We start from the raw sequence: 20,137 nt of genomic DNA, 5'->3' as shown, positions 1-20,137 counted from the left end.
TTGGAAAAAAATATCTACGAGTATTTATGGACGCTCCAACTCTACAAGTTTGATTCTGAAGTTACAAAAATTGTGCATATATAACGTTTCTGTCATCCACTGAGCAATGGGACAAGTACCGAGATATGACAGAATATAAATCATCCAAAATGTCACACTTTTTTTAAATGCAAAGCAAAATTTCTCAGTTGTTAGTAACCACAACAACAGTCCAGTCGCCTGTCCTGGGTTTTCTCCCCTCCCCACGCAACACATGCACAATCTCAATTCCCGCGTCGATGGCTTCAAAAGCCCATGTCCTTCATAAACTTTGAATCTATCAGGTTTTGCCTCTCTTGTTGTCCTTGATCTTTAAATCATTGCCATGACAACCAAGGCCAGATAGGGGTTCAGAGAAATGAGTGTCGAATAAGAACTGACCAGCCATCTTACAGTCTTCAACCAAAAAAACAAGTGCTACTTCAGAACGAGTGCTATGATTATCATTATTTCAGAGGAACTAGGTTTAGTTGGTCGACCAGGATCCTTGGTGCCATCCACAGCATAGCGCTACTGCAGTTAATTCATCTTTACATTAAATATCTACCTTGACAAACAATGTCATGGTGGTGAAGGACAATTTGAAAGGAGAAACACCTGCTTTATTTGGAAGGCCTCCACGTTGGAAAGGACACGACCCTTCCTGCAGCAGGAGCGCATGATCTCTAACATGATGATGTGATCTGAAACGTGTGATACGGCACACCAGCTGAGAAAGCCACGGCCCCTGGTGTCACATGCAGCACCGATATTTACAGGCATTACAGAAATGCCATCACTGAAGATCTCAGTTAGGACCATAAAGAGCTGCTTGAGTGCTGTAAATGTGGACTGTTTAAAAGATGTGGTCATTTTTCACAGAGGACAGGCCAACTATTTCAAACCGTAAATCATTTCCTAAAAAGACATCCTACAAAGTCTTACAAGAGCGAGAATAAAAGTATTTCATAAACAGCTACTCCTGATTTTATTTTTTTTTAATCTTGTTATTACGACTAGATCTTACAATCGGATTTTATGGCAGTGTTTGAACAGAAAGAGGAGGGAAACCTACAGAATCCTGAACATCAAACAACACCACGCTGGGTTTATTGTAACAGATCTAAGCATAAATCCCAGGAACACAGACCCCATGTGATTTCCTACCAAGGACTGGCTGTATATTTCTCGTGATATTGCCTGAAACGCTGTGATTTAATGAAGCCACAGGTACACACGACAGCAACTTCCAGGTTTTACAGCCAACCTCTGTGCCTCCATGTGGTTCGGAGTGTATTTCATGCAAACCAGAGGCTGAAAATATTGGAGCTCCTCCTTCTCACATCCTTGACAGCGGTGTTATCCTTTCACAGTTTCTGTTTCAGTAACACGTTCTCTCTCTCCTTCCATGGTGATGTCTCTCACACACTCTCTTTTTACTTTTAGCTGACTCCAGCAGAAATGAACATTTCTAATCTCCAAGGATACAAATTTTAGTCACACTGTTGAACTTGTGCATAATAATCCCCAAACTGGTGCGGTATAGTCCATGAAATCTACGGCAGTACATTGAAGGGAGCGTGTATGTTCATAGCAAACATTTATTCATCCACATAAAGATTTTTACAGGTTTTATTAGGATGGCCTCTGCAGTAAACACGTGCCCAGGTCCACCGTTCCCAATCACAGCAGCCAACACTGCTGATCACACCGCCACATTCAGGGCATTCAAAGGTCACACACAGCCACCTTACTGCATGATGTAAGATTATATAACCTTCATTTCAAAAGATTCAATTAGCCACTGTGTGATAAAATAACATTTCTGACATTTGCTTGATAACCCCTGAGTAATATTTTCAGTAACAGTGATGCTCATGACTGCATCTGCATTTTAAATTCACACTCAAACAGATGTAATTAAAGCTGCAAGCAGCGATGAACGGGCCCTCGCACCCTTGTGCACGTTCAGGCCGCAGTGGAAGCTTGTATGACTTGTATGTAGATTCTTCAGGCCTGGACATTTAGCAGATGACACCAGCCACGTCTCTCTATATCAAACCATTCAAAAGTCATGGCAGAAAGTAGGAACTATCAGATATCGACCAATCAGATGAAGGGGCAGGTCTAATTTGCAGCAATTATGTTCAAGGACACAAAACTGAGTCCGATGACACCACCCACCAGTCTTTATGTCAAACCATTCAAAGGTTATTGCAGAAAATCGGAACTATCACATAGACCAATCAGAAGAAGGGGCGGTGCTAATTTGCACCAATTATGTTCAAGGACTCAAAACTGAGTCAGATGACACCACCCACATGTCTTTATTACAACCCGTTCAAAAGTTATGGCAGAAAGTAGGAACTATCAAATATGGACCAATCAGATGAAGGGGGGTTGCGCTTTTTGGCATCTATCGACGCTTCTGACTGAGAAAAGTAATGTGCGTCGTCGCAGGATCGAGACGCACATTTTGATGTATAACAGACCTGGGTGCCCGTTACGGTTCGGGCGAAGAAGCGGCCGAAGAAATGGCATAAATTGCGCCAAAGTTACACGATTAATTCAAAATGGCCGACTTCCTGTTCAGTTTCGGCCATGGCGCCAAGAGACTTTTCTTTAAGTTGCGACATGATACAGGTGTGTACCGATTTTCGTGCATGTACGTCTAACCATATTGTGGGGCTTGAGGCACAACGTTTTCTAGGGGGCACTACAGATCCATTTTGCCACGCCCATTAATGCAAACCATTAAATATTAAATTTTTCGCAAAATTTGGTGACTTTTGGGGCACGCTTAGGGGGGCAAAAAGGCCTTCATTTCGTCGGAAAAATTAAAATAAAAAAAATTGAGAAAAAAATAATTCCTACAGATACAATAGGACCTTCGCACTTTAAGTGCTCAGGCCCTAATTAAGTATTGATATACTTCAAATTGTATGTGCTACATGAATGTCACAACTATTAAGGTGTAACATTTGCAGATTTCTTAAAGAAACTGATTCTTCACTGAGATCATCAATCCACCAAAGAGAAAGAGACACGGCAGCAAATTTGTAATTCCAAGTTGTCTGTGGTGAAGATTAGTAGAATTACCAGGTTGAAAAGTGAAGGCATGACACTGCATAAATTAATTCCCCCAATGTACCACCGATTCCGGCAACTTGGGTTCCCTGAGCAAGTGCATATCCTCTAACCTCAGCGATGCACCTGCTGAGGTTGGAGCCATGAAGCAGTGATGAGTTAATAACTTGCGTGCAGATAAAGAAAAGGGCATTTGAAGATCCTTAACTTGGTCCCTCAGTCCATTCAAGATGAGACCCAGTTCAATCCTTGCCCCTATCACTTAGCCCTACTCTTTTGTTGTATGCATTTACGTGCAGGAGTAGGGGAGTCTTAATCGGGCGAGAGGAAGAGCTGGCTTGCTCTTCAAAACGTAAATTTAGAACAAATACTACCCAAATCACAAATGACAGCACATACCTTGTATTTGAATTGTTACCATTTTATTGTATCATTTGAAACTGTTTTTTTGAGTTATGGTCCTTCTTCAGAATGTGGAAGAATGAATTGCCAGCTGTATACCGATGAGTTGGTTCCTAAGAGGTTAGTAGTTGCTTGGGAACAGATTTCTGCACGGCAGCGCAACATTTTGGCATATCTCATGGTTTTATTCCCACATCATTTGCTGGCACACCACTGAAGTCCATCAGTCCAACGGCTGCTCTTTCCCCTTGATTGTGTTCCAGCATCCTTTTGTCTGTCTGCTATCAGCCAGTGTCCCTTTTTAAAAATCATTTTTTAAGAGTTGTCTGATGGTTGGTGGTTATCTCTGAGACAAACATGTCACATACCTTTGTATAAAAATCAATCAGAGACTAATACAGCGTTCCTGACAGTCTGCTTTATTGTACACCGCCCTTGACCTCACAGGCCCAAAAGGACGGGGACGAGGAAAGGGTATATTTATAAAAAAGAACCGGGATGCACTCTGGAAGAGATTACTTACGTTTTCAACAACGACAAGTCCAGAAAATCCAGCCATACATGTCTGAGACGCAAATTGATCCGGAGGATCGGAGCAACCAACCGGAGGAACGGCAACAACAAAAGATTGCACACAGAAATGTGTTTGGGATGGCTGTAAAAGCAATCCAGCCAATGCGGCATCTGTCTGATGAGAGCAGACGGCCCCAATCTGGTTCCCAGAGTTGAGTTTCTACATCATGTCATTTACTGTTGTGTTTAAGCTTCTGTCTTCTAGCTTGTGTCTTCACAAATTGTATTGCTCAAATGCGCCCCCTAGAAAACTTCGTGCCTCAAGCCCCACAATACGGTTTGACGTACATGCACGAAAATCGGTTCACACCTGTATCATGTCGCAACTTAAAGAAAAGTCTCTTGGCGCCATGGCCGAAATCGAACAGGAAGTTGGCCATTTTGAATTCATCGTGTAATGTTGGGGCAATTTATGCCATTTCTTAGGCCGTTAATGCGGCCCGATCCGTAATGTGCACCCAGGTGTGTTATACATCAAAATGTGTGTCTCGATCCTGCGACGATGGGCATTACTTTTCTCAGTCAAAAGCGTTACCGTGGCGACGATAGACGCTAAAAAGCGCGCCCCCCCTTCATCTGATTGGTCCATATTTGACAGTTCCTACTTTCTGACTACAACTTTTGAATGGTTTGACATAGAGAGTCGTGGGTGGTGTCATCGTACTCGGTTTTGAGTCCTTGACCTTTATTGGTGAAAATTGCACGCGCAAGGGCCCGTTCATCGCTGCTTGCAGCTTCAATTTTTTTAATAACCCTCTTTATTCTGAATAGCCATCCCAAGTTCTGTAAACTCTGGCATCTACAACAGATACATTTCTGTGATGAAGGTAGAACAGTTAGCTAGCTGCAGGGAGATGGCATAACCGCCTGGTCTGAGGGTAACGGCACTGTAGGCCACGCATTTATAACCTATAACTATGGCCTTAGGGGCAAGGTTGCATTGTGCTTGACTCAGATTCTACTCCGATTCCAATGGATTCAGGATTTCAAAATGCCAAATAAAATTAGATGGAAAAATCTCCATAACTTAGCACAACATAGAGCAGATCTGGGTCTTTTAATATTTTTTGAGCAGCTATATTTAACATATTTAACATGTTTCTATGCAAATCTCTGGGTTTGCTTTACTATGGCTTTATGCATTTATGAACAAGGGCTTTATGGGATTTACATCTGCATAATTTGTAGCATTAGCATTTCAGGCATGTTCAGATCTTTTGGAGATTGGAGATCTGTAAACGGCTGCAACCATTCTCCATCTCAGCCACGCCTGCCAACAATATTTAGTTTCCGGCTCTTCAATTCTCCTCCACACATTGGGATGCCTTTAAAAAACTCCCAGACAACATTGTGATCACTGCAAGGCCAGTTTCAGACTGGTATGGTAGATACTATGAATTGTGAAGTGTGATTTAACAGCTGCACTGTTGACATCTGCTGTTAAATCAGTATTTAAGGTTTTTATCTATCTTTTTTATTATGGAACAATCATAGGAGTAAGATTGTTTTCCAGTATAAACACTGAGATTCTCATAGAAACTGTTAAAGCTACAAGTAGTCCGTAAATCCCAGAAGACAGGTACCTGGCTGTAGCTAATTACTGGACTGCATCCAAGAAAGAAACAAAAAAAAGACTAAAGCTCCCAGAGTTTAAGTCTGCTGCATTATTTACTTCAGTTTCCAAAAGGCGGCAGAGTAAATGTGCTTTTACATTAATATAACATGAATCTTTATATTTTTATGACCGAACAGGCAATGATTTAGTGTTCTTTTGGAAAAATTCTACAGTACTGAACATTATTTTCAATCTATAATTTTTTTATTCCCTTGCAACTGGATCCATTAAAAAGAGGCGGGGCGCTCATCCCATTTCGGTCCTTAATCATAAAGATATTTGTGCAAAAAGTCAAGCCAGCTGTAAAAACTGGTAAAGGTATCTAAGAATGATGGTGTCAGCAAATAAGCAAATACATGTCAAGCTCTAGAATAATATTTCAACTTTATGCAGTATGAGGTCTGAAGTAAAAGACTGTTTTGAAACTTGGCCACAGCTTTGTATTCAGCTTATTTCCCCGTCCTTGTGGTCGACAGTTTTACTTTTAGAACAAGCTAAAAGGGAGCTACAGTAACAAACAACCAAATAATGTGAGTAGGTGGGAGAGGATAAAACCATTTAACCTGGTTGAAATCTCAATTTTTCAACACAGATTTGACCTTCAATCTGCCCAGTGACATTATTCTGAGGCATCGGCTAAATATCTCCAGACAAATCTTTTAAAAGTTTGTGGTTGATGGTTTCATTTGCAACTGTTTGCGTTTTCTGTATTTTTGAGACTGACAACTATCAAACCCAGTAATTTCAGTTGTGCAGCGGACAGCTCAGACAGTGTGTTGGAAAAGAAAACGGATTGTTCTGAAATGTTTAATACGCAGTCTTCTAAAAGAAAATAAGTCTCAGACGCTGCTCACATCATGTTGGAGCAACAAAAACACTTCAAATGTTCAGCATTCGCACATGTTCTGTGTTCTGAGCGCAGTTGTGCAGATACTCTCTGAGAAACCCCTTCCTCCATCCTCTGGATTCATGCCTGCGAAGAATGTGCACTAATTGGTGACTTGGAACGTCATTGATCAGATCCTCACTAAATCAATAGAAAATTGACGGAAACTCCAAAGTAATTAGAGTTTAGATCAATGAAATTGTAAAGTGACAGCGGTCAGCTCGACGGCTGAGCAGCGGCAGCGCTTTAATCACAGCTGGTCAGACCATTTTCCGTACATAAATGATCAAAGGAAAAAAAAAAAAATCTTTATTTTAATGAACTCAAATTTAATTTTTGGGGTTCTTCTTGTCATTTTCAACTGTTACAGAGAATTTAATGTCAACTCGTTAGCGGTAACGTATTCCACCATGAGGAACAGCAATCAAACCAGTCAGACAACTTGACCTTTTTGAGAAGCGCTGCGTTGGAGGGATGAACCGTGGCTTCTACCGGAGCGCAGCGACACAACAGGGTTTCTCTGTGAACTGTTGCACCGATGCACTTCTCAAATCCCTCTGATAAATAAAACAGACACTTGACCTCTCGTGCAATTGTAAGCATGAACTGAGCACACCCTTTCCGTAACCTCCAACTGTTATGTAAAACCTAAAAATATCTGCATATAATTGGCAACTCATAATTTGCAAGCTTCAGTGACAGCATGCAGCCACGTCTCGCTGCTGGTTTCAGGGTTGCTGACAGCTTTGTCAACACGTTCTGCCTAAAAATGAGAGGGGACATTTGAAGATAAATGAACTTCTTTTGTGGTTGAAAGCAAACATTTGGAAGTCGGAAGTGACTTGCAACTCAAAAACTGTGACAGAGCCCACACTTGTCACTGTTTGTGGCTGCTTAGATCTGGAGAGCTTTCATTCGGAGAGCTGTTCAGATTTGTAGGGCAGCGTGCCATCACAGGCCCAGATCAGTGGAGAATTTAGCAGCTTCCTCATCTTAACTCCACTCCACTTCCATCGTGCAGTTTTAGCTGTACTTTTTAATAGTGGGTTGAACAAAGCTTTGAAAAGGTCGGGTAAGAGGTGAGATTTAGAGGGCAACGATAACAACGATAATAATTTTAAAAAAAAACACAATTAATAGGTACAATCCTCTTCCGTCTGATGCCACACCTTCAAAGCAGAGAAATTAGTATTTTCTGTTGACTGAAGGAAAAAAAAACGAAAACATCCTCCATCCTCTTAACCAAGCTGCTCTGAAGAGAGGCGTTGATGCATGGTGAAAAAGCAAGATGTGTGCCGTCACTGCACACCATCTTTATTAAGGCCCTGACAAAGAAGTTTAATTAAGACCTCAAGTGATATCCTACTCTTCTGCAAAAGGTTGTGATGTATCTCCTTTTTTTTATAGCTATATAGTCACGTCAGGGCTTTTTGTTCTCGTTTCCTTGTTTGCACGTGTCTAGCATGGCTTGATCGGGAGATCTTTTGATGCTGTGTTGCTTGAACAGTGACATGCTTTCTTAGCATTAAAAAACACAGAGACACTGCTTTACTTTCGAAGCTGTCAGTGACAGAAACAGTTTAGTCCCATCTTTTTCTTTTAGTGGGAACGCAACGAGCTTCAGATAATCAGATAAACCAAGGTGTCTGCTTTCAGATAGACATATTTTTCTCTTGTGTAGTTTAAACCCTCTCAGCCCTTGACGGTCGTTTCTTTCACTCCGCTGAGAAACTATTTTCTTGGTCATTCATTTGGGGAAGTGGCTCAGCCATGAATGCATTACCCTTGTCTGGACCTGTACCACATTAACCTTGACAACACTACCGAAACAGAATGTTATCTGATGACCTGGTCACACCTCAAAGTGATGCCCCTCTCTGCCTGGCTGTGAATAATTAATGCGAGACGGGCTGAGAAAGCCAATAGAGCCCGGGCAACTTCACAGCCAATCATTTGACAAAGTATACATTTAGCCCTCTCATACTTATGACTATTGATTATGTGGAACATTAGCCACAAGTTGGGCAACAGATAACAAACAAAATAGACAGCAAGATGGACTAACTGTCCACGGCTATTAGGTGTTAACTATACAAGAGGAAGTGTGTGGAGTGGAAGCAAGGAGAGCTGAAAGGATGATGGACCTTCATCTCAACACAGCCTCTGAGTTATATGTAAAACATGGATTGCTGGAAATAAAAGCTTAATTATGCCACCTTTTTCTATGCAAAATGCCTCCATTTGGCAATGTGCAGAGTGGCAACCCTGAAATAGAAGATTTGTCTCTTACACCTTAATCCCATAAGAAACTCCTGCCTCGACTGTTGCAAAGCTGATTTCAAGTCTGTAGATAGCATCAGCGGGTATCAGGGAGAAAACCGGCTCATAGAAAAACGGCTTTGCTGATATGCAGATATTCTGGAAGTACGCACACAGTCGAGGGATTATTCTTCAACTTTGACAGACAGTTAATAAATACTTTTTCCAACTTCCATTTTTAGTGCGAGTTTGGATTTCTCAAGAGGCAGCGCAGAAAGATCACTTTTTCACTAACGTACAAATGTGAACAATCATTTAGTGTAGCTTGTTTTAAAAATGAAAAATAATACTGTAATCTGTAACTTCAACCTGTCTGAAATAATCTAAAAAAAAAGAAAAAGAGAGCCAAAGGAGGACTGGAGGCTGGTCGGCTGACTTACAGTGAAAACCCACTAATGAACGTTAAGGTTTTGTGGAGTTTCTCGGGAATCCACAAATCCTCACGTTGAACATTTATGTACTGCTGCAACTCTGTTGAAATCATATTAAATTAAGAAGCAGCAGCTGGCTATTAAGCTCTAACCTATGTTTATTTATAGTGATGAATCTTTGCATTTCACGAGTTGGACGTTTACTGCATGTTTGTGAGTATTTAGTCTGTCCATAGAAGTAATGCATGTAAAATTGGTAAGAACTTTCGTAATGGTTGTTTTTAAGGTGCTTGAAGAGGTGTGACTTATAAGTATACTGTACGTGTTTAAAAAACAAAAAAGCACAAGTACATTGGACAAATACTGAAAACTCTGGCTCCTTGAGGGAGCCTTACTAAGATAAAAACCTACATCTGTCGCTGGAACAAAACATTAAAATGTGATGGTTTTTGGCTAAATAGTGGAAGCATCTCAAGTTCAAAAACTTCCAGAGGTGGTGAACTTCAGTCTGAAACTACGATTGTAGAAGTCACTGATTAGATAAATATACGCACGATGACCGCATTGTTACCTTTAACTTGGATGTGACATTCAGATGGATGCTAGTTTTCCCTCAGTAACAGCTCTGAGTTATACTTCACAACTTCCAAGTGCAAAATTAGCTCACAACATCTCGTCTGTAGGTGTTACAGAGTCGGTGCTGGCTGATGCTGAAGTTTTAAGTTAAACACCAACACTGCATATGTCAAAGTAAGCATTAGCAACAGCTGGAACAACAGACTTCAATCTGCCAGCATTGGAAAAGCATCAAATAGAGTTGCCACTCCTCTTGCAAAACCTGGAAATGTTGTGTATTTCAGGACAGTTTGGAGCAATCTTTGATGTGATTGGTCATTTTTATCATGAAGACTGACAGATTGAGAGAGTGCAGGCGTGTCGTGGCAGGTAGTTGATACGAAGCTGTCTGGCTCCTCATTTGCCAGTAAAAATCCTTCTTGTACAGCAGGAAAGTAAACCCACTTGCAGAAATATACATGTTAGTCTTTCTAAAAGTCTTTTTAATGGTCTTTTTTTCCCCCAGTCTTTAAGATAGGACTCACAGAGCACGCTGGAGCCCGCTCATTGCTTATGCTGCCTCTCCACTGAGCACCAGAGTAAAAAGATATTCAACATTTGCACATATACACCTTGTGATATCCTGTTGCAGATAAAATGGCAGACTGCAAAGACAAGAGGGGCAAAAAACAGATTTTGATGATGTCACATTTTCCCGAGCTACTTTGTGTATATGAATACATACTGAGATATAAGGAGGAAAGCTTTGGCCTAGCATGAAATCTCCAACAGTTTGAGCTGTAGATCTTGTATTAAAAAACTGAGACATGGCATTATTTCTAGTTTAACAGTTAAAGGTTTTTCTTGGAGTCGTCAACTGTGTCAGCAGCAGATCCCAAGACACTTCCAGCTCTGGGAGCCTCTGTGTTTCTCTCTCCAGAAGGATGTCTCACCGCTCCCAGAACCTGAACTACACCTGTAACCTGTCAGCGTACAGTTCCAGCTCTCGCTGATTGACAATATCATGGACTGATACCCTCATCTTCATCACCATAGTTTGTTTTCCTCATCATCAACACATCTACATCTAGAGCCTTTTCATTCAGTAACATATAGAACGATACAGCATACATCCAAGTTTGCAGTTAAAGGAGCATGAGGCTCCTTTTAAGAAATGAGACTGTCTAGCGCCACCCTTCACCACGACGGCCGTTGGGGGTACTGCAGCCAACAGCGAAGCCGGCACGGGAGAACGGGGAGAACGCGCATGCAGCGTCATGTGACGTCACATCCGCAGGGCAGCGCGGGAAACTCGGCCCCAGCACTGCAGCACATTTTGCAGCACACAGCCTGTTCAAGGCAACGGAGAGATACGGTAGAGGGCTCATTCGTTTTGGTTTGGAACGCTTCATCTGACCTTATTACTAGAAAACTTAAAATGTTTACACATTTTTTTCATAAATCCTGCCTCAATCCTGCCTCAAGCTCCTTTAATTACTATTTGCTAACCACTTCTTAGAAAGGTTTGTGGTTGCCTAGCAACCATTAACCTACATGGATGGGATCTGTGCTCGTGTGCTCCTGTCTCTTGTGCTGCACCATCACCCTGGAGGTCAGAATTTGAATTAGTCATCGGGAAAAAAAAAAAAAACGTACCGGTATAATTTTTAGCCAAAGTGGCTCAATTGATCAATTTCAACAGCTCAAATTTAAATCATTAAACATTTAATGAGTCATCGATGGAAAGCTGAAAATATCTGGATTCTGAACTTAGTTTGGAACATACAAGCAACTCTATAATACTCTTTTGGTCGCCGTTCATTCATTTACTTTGAGGCAAAGATGCATTATTGTGACAATTCTCCTGCCAGGCTTGACCAGGACTGCCGTCTGGTCATATCATTCTATTTAATATTCACAATTACAGGAGCGCTGCGCTCCAAATAAGGACGCAGAGCCAAGTGGCACAGTAACAAAGCAAGCTGGGCTAATCCCTGTCACGGTGTTGTGATTTCCTGCCTCGCCTTCCCTTCTCCCGGGTTCGGTGAGCCTTTCCTAGTTTGTGATTTACTTAAAGTGATTTACGCCCCGTCTCGTCTGCCGTTGCATCTTCCCCTCATCAACAATGCTAACATGGCAACCTGCGCAATCTTTCTGTTTGAGAGTGATTAAAAGGATTCATGCTTGAGTTGTCCTTTTTAGCTGACTCCAACGCACGGACTGGAAAATGTGCACATGATGCAGGAGTGGAAATGCTGTGAATGGACTGGTAGCTAGGAAGTGCCGGACAATGCAAATGGATTCACTAGTCAGTAGAGACTTGAAAAGGAGAGCAGGAGCTTCATATTGTGGCGGTGGTTCAACTTTATCGACTTTGTTTAGCTGTCCTCATTTTGGCCAAAATGAAGCCTGGTTTATGTGAGTTCTGTTATAATCCTAATTAAAAACAACAAAAAAAGCAAGTCCAGCCATTTCATTTGTCACTTGACAAACTGGCAGGGAACATTTGTCTCTGCTGGCGTTTGCTAGATTAATATGTATACGGCTGCTGTGAGCCTGATTAATACACTTTGCTTACAAATCAACAGGAGAGCCTGAGTCAGGGCGAAGGGTTGTGAGGGAGGAGAAACGGCAGCTAAGAACTGTGGGACGGTGTTGTACCTGGCTTCAGGAAGGAGGCTGACGAGCATGAAGAGAACCAACAATCCCAAATACTGTGAGTTAGCTTTCCAAAGCGGAGCAGCCATATCTGTCGAAAGAAGAGCTTCCTGCAGAGAAGACAAGGGAGGCAGAGGAAGACAAGTCATTCTACTAACAACAATGTTAATGTCTGCAGCTTAATGAGTACAGAGGAAGAAGAGATGAACATTGTGTGAACTCGATATTGGAGGTTCACACTTCAAACTCAGCTCTCAAAGATCTTCCTCTGAAGCATTTCTCACTATATCACCTGAAATGACCTACTTTCAGACATCCATCCATCCATCCATCCATCCATCCATCCATCCATCCATCCATCCATCCATCCATCCATTTTCCGGCGCTTATCCGGAACCCGGTCGCGGGGGCAGCAGTCTCCGCAGAGATGCCCAGACTTCCTTCACCCCAAACTCTTCCTTCAGCTCTTCTGAGGGGAGTCCGAGGCGTTCCCAGGCCAGCCGAGAGACATAGTCTCTCCAGCGTGTCCTGGGTCTTCCCTGGGGTCTCCTCCCGGTGGGACATGCCTGGAACACCTCCCTAGGGAGGAGGGACATGCCTGGAACACCTCCCTGGGGAGGTGGGACATGCCTGGAACACCTCCCTAGGGAGGCGTCCAGGAGGATCCGATACAGAAGCCCAAGCCACCTCAGCTGACTCCTCTCAACGTGAAGGAGCAGCAGCTCGACTCCGAGCTCCTCCCGGGTGACCGGACTCCTCACCCTATCTCTAAGGGAGCGTCCAGCCACCCTGCGGAGGAAACTCATCTCGGCCGCGTGTATCCGCGATTTTGTCCTTTCGGTCACTACCCAAAGTTCATGACCATAGGTGAGGGTAGGTGCGTAGATTGACGAGAGCTTCGCCTTTTGACTCAGCTCCCTCTTCACCACGACGGTCCGGTACACCGACCGCATAACTGCGGACGCTGCACCGATCCGTCTGTCAATCTCCCGCTCCATCATTCCCTCACTCGTGAACAAGACCCCGAGATACTTGAACTCCTCCACCTGAGGCAGGACTTCTCCACCCACCCGGAGAAGGCACGCCACCCTTTCCCGGTGGAGAACCATGGCCTTGGTTTTGGAGGTGCTGATTCTCATCCCTGCCGAATCGCACTCGGCCTCAAACCGCCCCAGCACATTGTACTTTCAGAAAACAATCTTTAAATGGTTTCATGTCCAAACAAAGGAAATATTAACAGCACTCCAAAAGCACCATCCAGTCCCGGTGACTGAACCGTTGGCGTGCGTCTCAAACCCTCTTATGATTCGGTCAACATGCCCCACCCCTTTGTGTCTTAAGAGGTGTGGCTTCAGAGGAAAGTCTTTACCTTAAGGCTGGTTTTTCCAGCATCTCCTACCCAACCTTGAAAAACTAATTTCCAGCATGTCACTCTGTCCAGCCTTCTCCTCTGTGGTTTTATATTACAGACTCATGATAACTCTGTTGGTTTAATTGTCTATTTTATTTCAGAATTTGTCTTCATGAAAGGTGAATCTTGAAATAACTTTGACTGGATGAGCTGTTTATGTTACTTTCCAGCACTTTCAGAGGATCTGAACGAAATCCCCTCGTTTGCATCCACTTCATATGTGAGACTTTTTTCCGCTTTTGGCACAAACACCTGCTTCCATCATCTACATGTCAGTTAGGAGCGAGATTAAACCATATCTAATCAGTAATTATGCCGCTTTAGTGGAGTGCTCGCCGGGGTTGCTGGGGGCATCTTTAGTCTTCTAATTACTAATTTGCAAGACATGAACTGAGGAGGTTGTATCTGATCATTGTTTATGCAACATTTTGTTAAAAACCACACTGAATTCAATTAAACTTGGTGGAGAAGTGGAGTGTGGGTAAAAGAAACTGGTGCAGATGTAGATCACACACAAGCAGATCATGCAATGCCTCCACCCTCATAAAAATGCTTTGAGTATCCGTTGTAATCTTTTATCGAAGCTCTGGAACGCATAAACTGCTATTCTGGCTGGCGTTCCTGCTAAGAGTGGTTTCAACACAGCACACATCCACCCAGTCTCACAAGGAAACACCTACAGTAACAAGTACATCTGTTCACATGTCGGAACATAGCAGTGTCGCAATCCAGGGGTGTTAATTATGAGATGGCAAAGTACTGGAAGGCTGCTGAACTTTGTCACGCAGTGTCTACGAGACATGACCGGAATCGAGGTTCATGATCAGTCAAAGGTGTGAGGCGTGACTATGCATATGGAAATTTTCACTTAACCGTGTATCTTGATTCTGTCCATAAAGATGTTGTTAACTTCTAACCCTGACGGTTCACGTGCGGAGGAAGTCTGAGAGGGACAGGATTGATGGAAATGTTGAGTGGAATGGATCCCTAAACAGTTTGTGCATATGTAGTCATGTGAAATAATTTATATTCTGAAAAAAATGCACTTGTTTCATTGGCAGAACGCTGCTCTGAAGCAGTCAGGAATCTGTTAACACACTGCAAAGGAGTAAAGACATCAGCAAAATCAGTTTGGAAAGAGTTGTAAGGCTATCTTCATACAATTCTGAGTATAGCATTAGCATCTCATTAAGCAAGTTAACTTCAAAGTCAGACCTGCAATGCATAGGGAGATTTAAATAGAGAGATTGTTACATGTGAAACCATACAGTCCTCAGTTAGCATTATTAAATTAATGATGCACCTGAACAGGAACTAAAGTTATGTTCCGACCGCCAGCCAAAATCAGATTTTTAGTATATCCAGATCACGTCTAAGTGGATTTGTTCATTTTGTTGATGGCCTGAACACGGTGACAGAAGCCTCCTCCATCCCTGGCTTTTTATTGTAACTTGTAGAAACATTTTTACATTGACTCAAAGTTTGTTCACGCCAGTTTGGTTTGTTTTGGTCAGGTCAGCATCCACAGGGCCATCGCAGGCCACCGTTAGAGCTAAGGAATGCCAGCAAGAACACGCACACTGGATATATACACCTGTAATATACAACCTAAACGGACACTCAGGAAGATTGCGTGACTTCTAATCAATTATGATGAAAAAATAAATAAATGAAAAAAGGATTAAGGCTGCAATCTTAACATAGCATTCATTCCGTTGGACAGATGATACCAAAATGAAGACGTTTGGCCATAATGCGTAGCACCACATTCGTTGAAAACCAAGCACGAAATCAAAGTACCTGCAGTGGCCCGACTGTGACTGCAGAAGAAAGCTGTGTAAACCTAAAGAAACCTCATAGAATTACTGCAACAAAAATTCCCCTGCAATGATCTGAACTGACAACCAACAGAAAACAATTACTTTTTGTAACTTCTGCTAAACGTGGTTCTACAAACTAGATTTAATGGTGGATTTGTTCAGCTTTTCACATCTTTTTTTGCATTCTGACTGTTGAATAATTCATAACACAGTGTAGAATGTGATGTGGTTTTGTTCATCTGAAGTAACATTTACCTTCCTAATATTCAACCCAGGGCCTCGCTTATAATAAGCAGGACTCACACTTTATTTAAATGTCGGAACAAAATATTCATAGAATTGAGAGGAAGCGAAATTATTTATATATGAGTTATTCAGCCTCATGTGCATCCCTCCACATTCTAAGTTTATTTTACAAAAAAAGGTAAGAATCAAGAGAAAGATCTGGGAGATTATTTTTATGAAGAAAAGGTCAAGATTCTTACGGGGCAGAGGATATTATGTGGCGTCTAAAAACTTGCTTTTTCCCAGTTCCTCCATTGAAATAGCCCTCTGGCAGTGTCAGTGCTTCCATCATGCAACATTAGGCACAAGTTTCCCTGCAGCTTTCGCAAGTTAGAATGCCATTTGCTCAGCAGGTGTTTGAGAAATAGCTTTTACTGTCTTCTTTATCCGCCGATTTTATTACGTCTGCAACTTAAGTCTGTCCCACTTTTTGTGTGCATTGGCAAAGAGCAAAATCCAACTTTCAGGCAAAAGAAGAACTAAATCAGTAACAACAGAGGAGCAGAGAGTAGAGGAGGAGAAAGAAAAAGCTTCCACCTCTCGAGGGGCGTCTCTTGTCCACAGTCGAGCTCCACAATATTGGAAATGATCATTGGCAGAAATTCCATCATCACCGCAATAAAAATAATTTAATTCATCAGCCAGTAATACATCAGGCACCAACATCTCGTGCACACCCTAACCATGATGTTATTAGTTTAATATTTGAGCTCAGGATGGGGTGATGAAATTACTAAAATAAGACCTTTCTATGCCGGGCTGCGGCCACTGACTTCATCACTCATAGACTTTGGTTAATTTCACTCATAAAGCACATCTGGGTGGCATTTACTGTTTAAATGAACGATTCATCAAGATGTTAAATGTTTGAAATGAGCTACAGATACATTTGTCAAGCTTTCCGATTTGCGATGAATAAAGGCGATGTACAAGTTCAGTGGGGTTTGACTATATGTCAATGTCAATGTCAATTTTATTTATAAAGCACATTTAAAAACGACCGAGGTCAACCAAAGTGCTGTACAGCATACAAGAAAATAAAACAATACCAAATACTATAGATTTACAGAAGGTGCTATGCTTAGAGAAAACCCTCCGTTAACATGCACATTTACATCTATTTTTAAATGTGAAAATAAAAGAACATCCAAAATGGCGTGCAGTGGATTAAGAATGCCAGAGATTAACTGTTGTCGGTTTTACAGCAGAAGGAGAAAATATAAAGTAAATATCTTTTTTTTCCATTAGTCTGCATGTACAGTAGATTAATGGTTAATAACAAGTTTGGTAAAACCCAAAAGCCACATATGCATTTTAAGGGTGTGAGTGTTTCCTTCGCCAGCCCTCTTGACAGCCATTTTTTATTGATCCCTAGGAAACAAATAAAAGGGGGGCAGAATTGATAAATATCCCAAAACTAAACGAGTCCCTTGTGACTTTCCGTAAGAGATAACATTATAAATTTTGGAAGCCGCAACTGCAACACTGTTTACTCGAAAGCCGCATTTATCACAGGAAATTGTGAAACATAAACATTTTCTTGTTTCCTTCCACCTGTCTACTCTTTAAGTTGCACAATGGCCGCTTTCTTAAATCATTAATAATTGAAGACCACGACAAGGAGACTAGTGCAGCAATTTGCCAAGAGATTAAATGACCTCTCATTAAAAATAAATGCGCCCGAAATTGGTGTACCTGATATCAAATGCAGCCTAAAAACAAAGAAAGAAGGCTAAGCGGCCGATGTAGCAGCGGCAGCTGAGGATTTGAGGGTGAACATAACTAAAGATCCCATGTAGCGGCGGGGTTTAAAGGCTTTCATCGTGCATTTGAGATTCAGTTCCTCCTGACTGCCGCTGCAGACAGGATCAAACACTTTCCTCCGGGGACACGGTGACCAATGTGTTAGGTCAGAACAATGATCATTACAGCAGGAGTAAACAAATGAATAGATATAAAAACTCATCCCAGGACAGTTGGGAAATAAGACCCTGCATTAATAAAATTGAGTGCATTGAATTGACTTCACCAAAGCAACAAAAAGGAGTTTTTCATGTTAAAATATCAGTTCAATTTTATTTGATAAATGCTTATCACTCTATGTCACACATCGCACTACGATGAAACTAGCTCACAAAGCTACAGTGGATCTCAGAGGTGACTAAGAGAAACAAAAAATAATGATGGACAAGAAATAGTGAGTGACCAAATGTGGCATTTTAAATCACTAAAGGCTGCAGATGGAGACAACTCACAAAGAGGATTTAGCATGAATGTCTACCCTAACTTTATTCAATAAAGGATACAAGGATGATAAAGAGCTAACCACACTCATTCATGTTCAAAACTGAGTAAATGATTGCCTTAGCGTGTGACTTTGGTATGGTAAAAGGTCATTGTGTCAATCTTAGGACTCTTTCATGGTCAGACCACCAAGAAAATGTGGTCCTGGAATGTGTTCCGATCTTGTATTAGCAATTTGATCTGATTTCCTTGGATATATTTTTATGTAAGGTTTGAATAAGGGGTAGGTGGCTCAATTGGTAGAGCGTTCACCCATGAACCTGAAGGTCAGTGGTTCGAGCCGTAGCTCCTCCTCTGTCCACCAAAGTGTCCTTGGGCAAGACACTGAATCCCCAGTTGCTCGTGGTTGTCAGGCCAGCGCTGTTGTATGGCAGCTGTGCCGACAACCGGTGTGTGAATGTGTGCGTGTGTGGGTGAACGCCTAGAGCAGTGTTTCTCAATCCTGGTCCTCGAGTACCACTGTCCTGCATGTTTTAGATGTTTCCCTGCACCAACACACCTGATTCTAATTAAAGGTCCTCATTAGCTTGTCACCAAGGTCTGCACAGTTCTGTTGATGACACACGTACTTTTATCACGGTGTGCTGAAGCAGGGTAGCATCTAAAACATGCAGGACAGTGGTACTCGAGGACCAAGATTGAGAAACACTGGCCTAGAGTGTAAAGCGCTTTGGGGCTGTAGGAGTACAGCTGGAAAGCGCTATGTGGCAGGGTGGAGGTGCAGCCACTCTGGTTGATTGGGTCACAGGTGTGTCCCATCAAGCTCTCCACCCTGCCTGCCTTCATAAGGCATGGCTCTGCTGGGAGAAGGGGGTCTGCTGTGAAGGAGCTGGAAGCATGCGTCTTGGGTGATTGCTAAATAAAGGGTTCTGCACAAAACTCCGTGTCCTCTCCATCCTGTCGGTCGGGCCCCATGGCACTCGCCGTGCTACACGCTATATATAAGTGTACGCCATTTACAATTTACCATGTGTAACAGGGCCTTTGGTAGTCAAAATCAGTCAGTGTGATTTGTAGATTTCTACTATATGGATTTAATGTGTAATTTCACAATAGGCAATCTTTTGATCAGCAGTTTAATAACAAAAGTTGTCTTAAAAAAAACAAAAGAAAAAAGTTGTCTAAATGCTTCAGTTTTGTGATTTTCACGAGATGAGACTAACAGACTCTTAATTCCCTTTACGTTAATGTAGACTGAAAAGAAAATGGACGCTGGTATGGAAACCGAATAAACAAAGTTGCAGAAATGAGCAATTAGTTCTAATTTAATATTTTTAAGAAGACTTATTGATTCTTTCTAAAAAGTTGCGCAATTTCCTGAAATTTTTATGTCATGTCAGTGTCTGGTCAAAATATTACAGCAGCTATTTGTAGAGGGCGGAGTCATCAGTTCAATTTAACTCCACCCCCCTCCTCTGCAGGTTGTGCAAATTACTGACGACGAAAAGTTGGGAGGAGATAAAGGTGTGCAGGTTAACCTTCACCAGGTTAGTCTTCACCCTGTGTGTTGAAGCAAAACATCCTAATTAGGGCCCGAGCACTGACAGTGCTGACTCGGTTTTGAGTCCTTGACCATAATTGCTGCAAATTAGCCCTGCCCCTTCTTTTGATTGGTCGATATTTCATAGTCCCTATTTTCTGGCATAACTTTTGAATGGTTTGACATAAAGAGTCGTAGGTGGTGTCATCGGACTTAGTTTTGAGTCCTTGACCTTTATTGGTGAAAATTGCACGCGCGAGGGCCCGTTCATCACTGCTTGCAGCTTTAATTCATGTTTTTTTTTAAATCTAAAGAAAAATAAGGCATGTAATCCTCCATGCTTTAACGAGCAA

At 42.0% G+C, this 20,137-nt stretch overlaps 1 protein-coding gene across 1 annotated transcript in view; it reads right to left on the bottom strand.

Annotated features, from left to right (window-relative positions):
- Window positions 1-20,137, bottom strand: part of gabra3 (gamma-aminobutyric acid type A receptor subunit alpha3) — a 152,731-nt gene that overhangs the window by 85,748 nt on the left and 46,846 nt on the right. Inside the window, exon 2 of the mRNA XM_061740047.1 lies at window positions 12,488-12,594. Coding sequence (XP_061596031.1) covers window positions 12,488-12,573 — 86 coding nt within the window. The 5' untranslated portion in view covers window positions 12,574-12,594. The remainder of the gene's footprint in view (window positions 1-12,487; window positions 12,595-20,137) is intronic.

The sequence above is a fragment of the Cololabis saira genome, chromosome 14, assembly GCF_033807715.1.
Source record: "Cololabis saira isolate AMF1-May2022 chromosome 14, fColSai1.1, whole genome shotgun sequence".
NCBI classification, from domain to species: Eukaryota; Metazoa; Chordata; class Actinopteri; order Beloniformes; family Belonidae; genus Cololabis; species Cololabis saira.
This window is presented reverse-complemented; position numbering and strand designations above follow the sequence as displayed.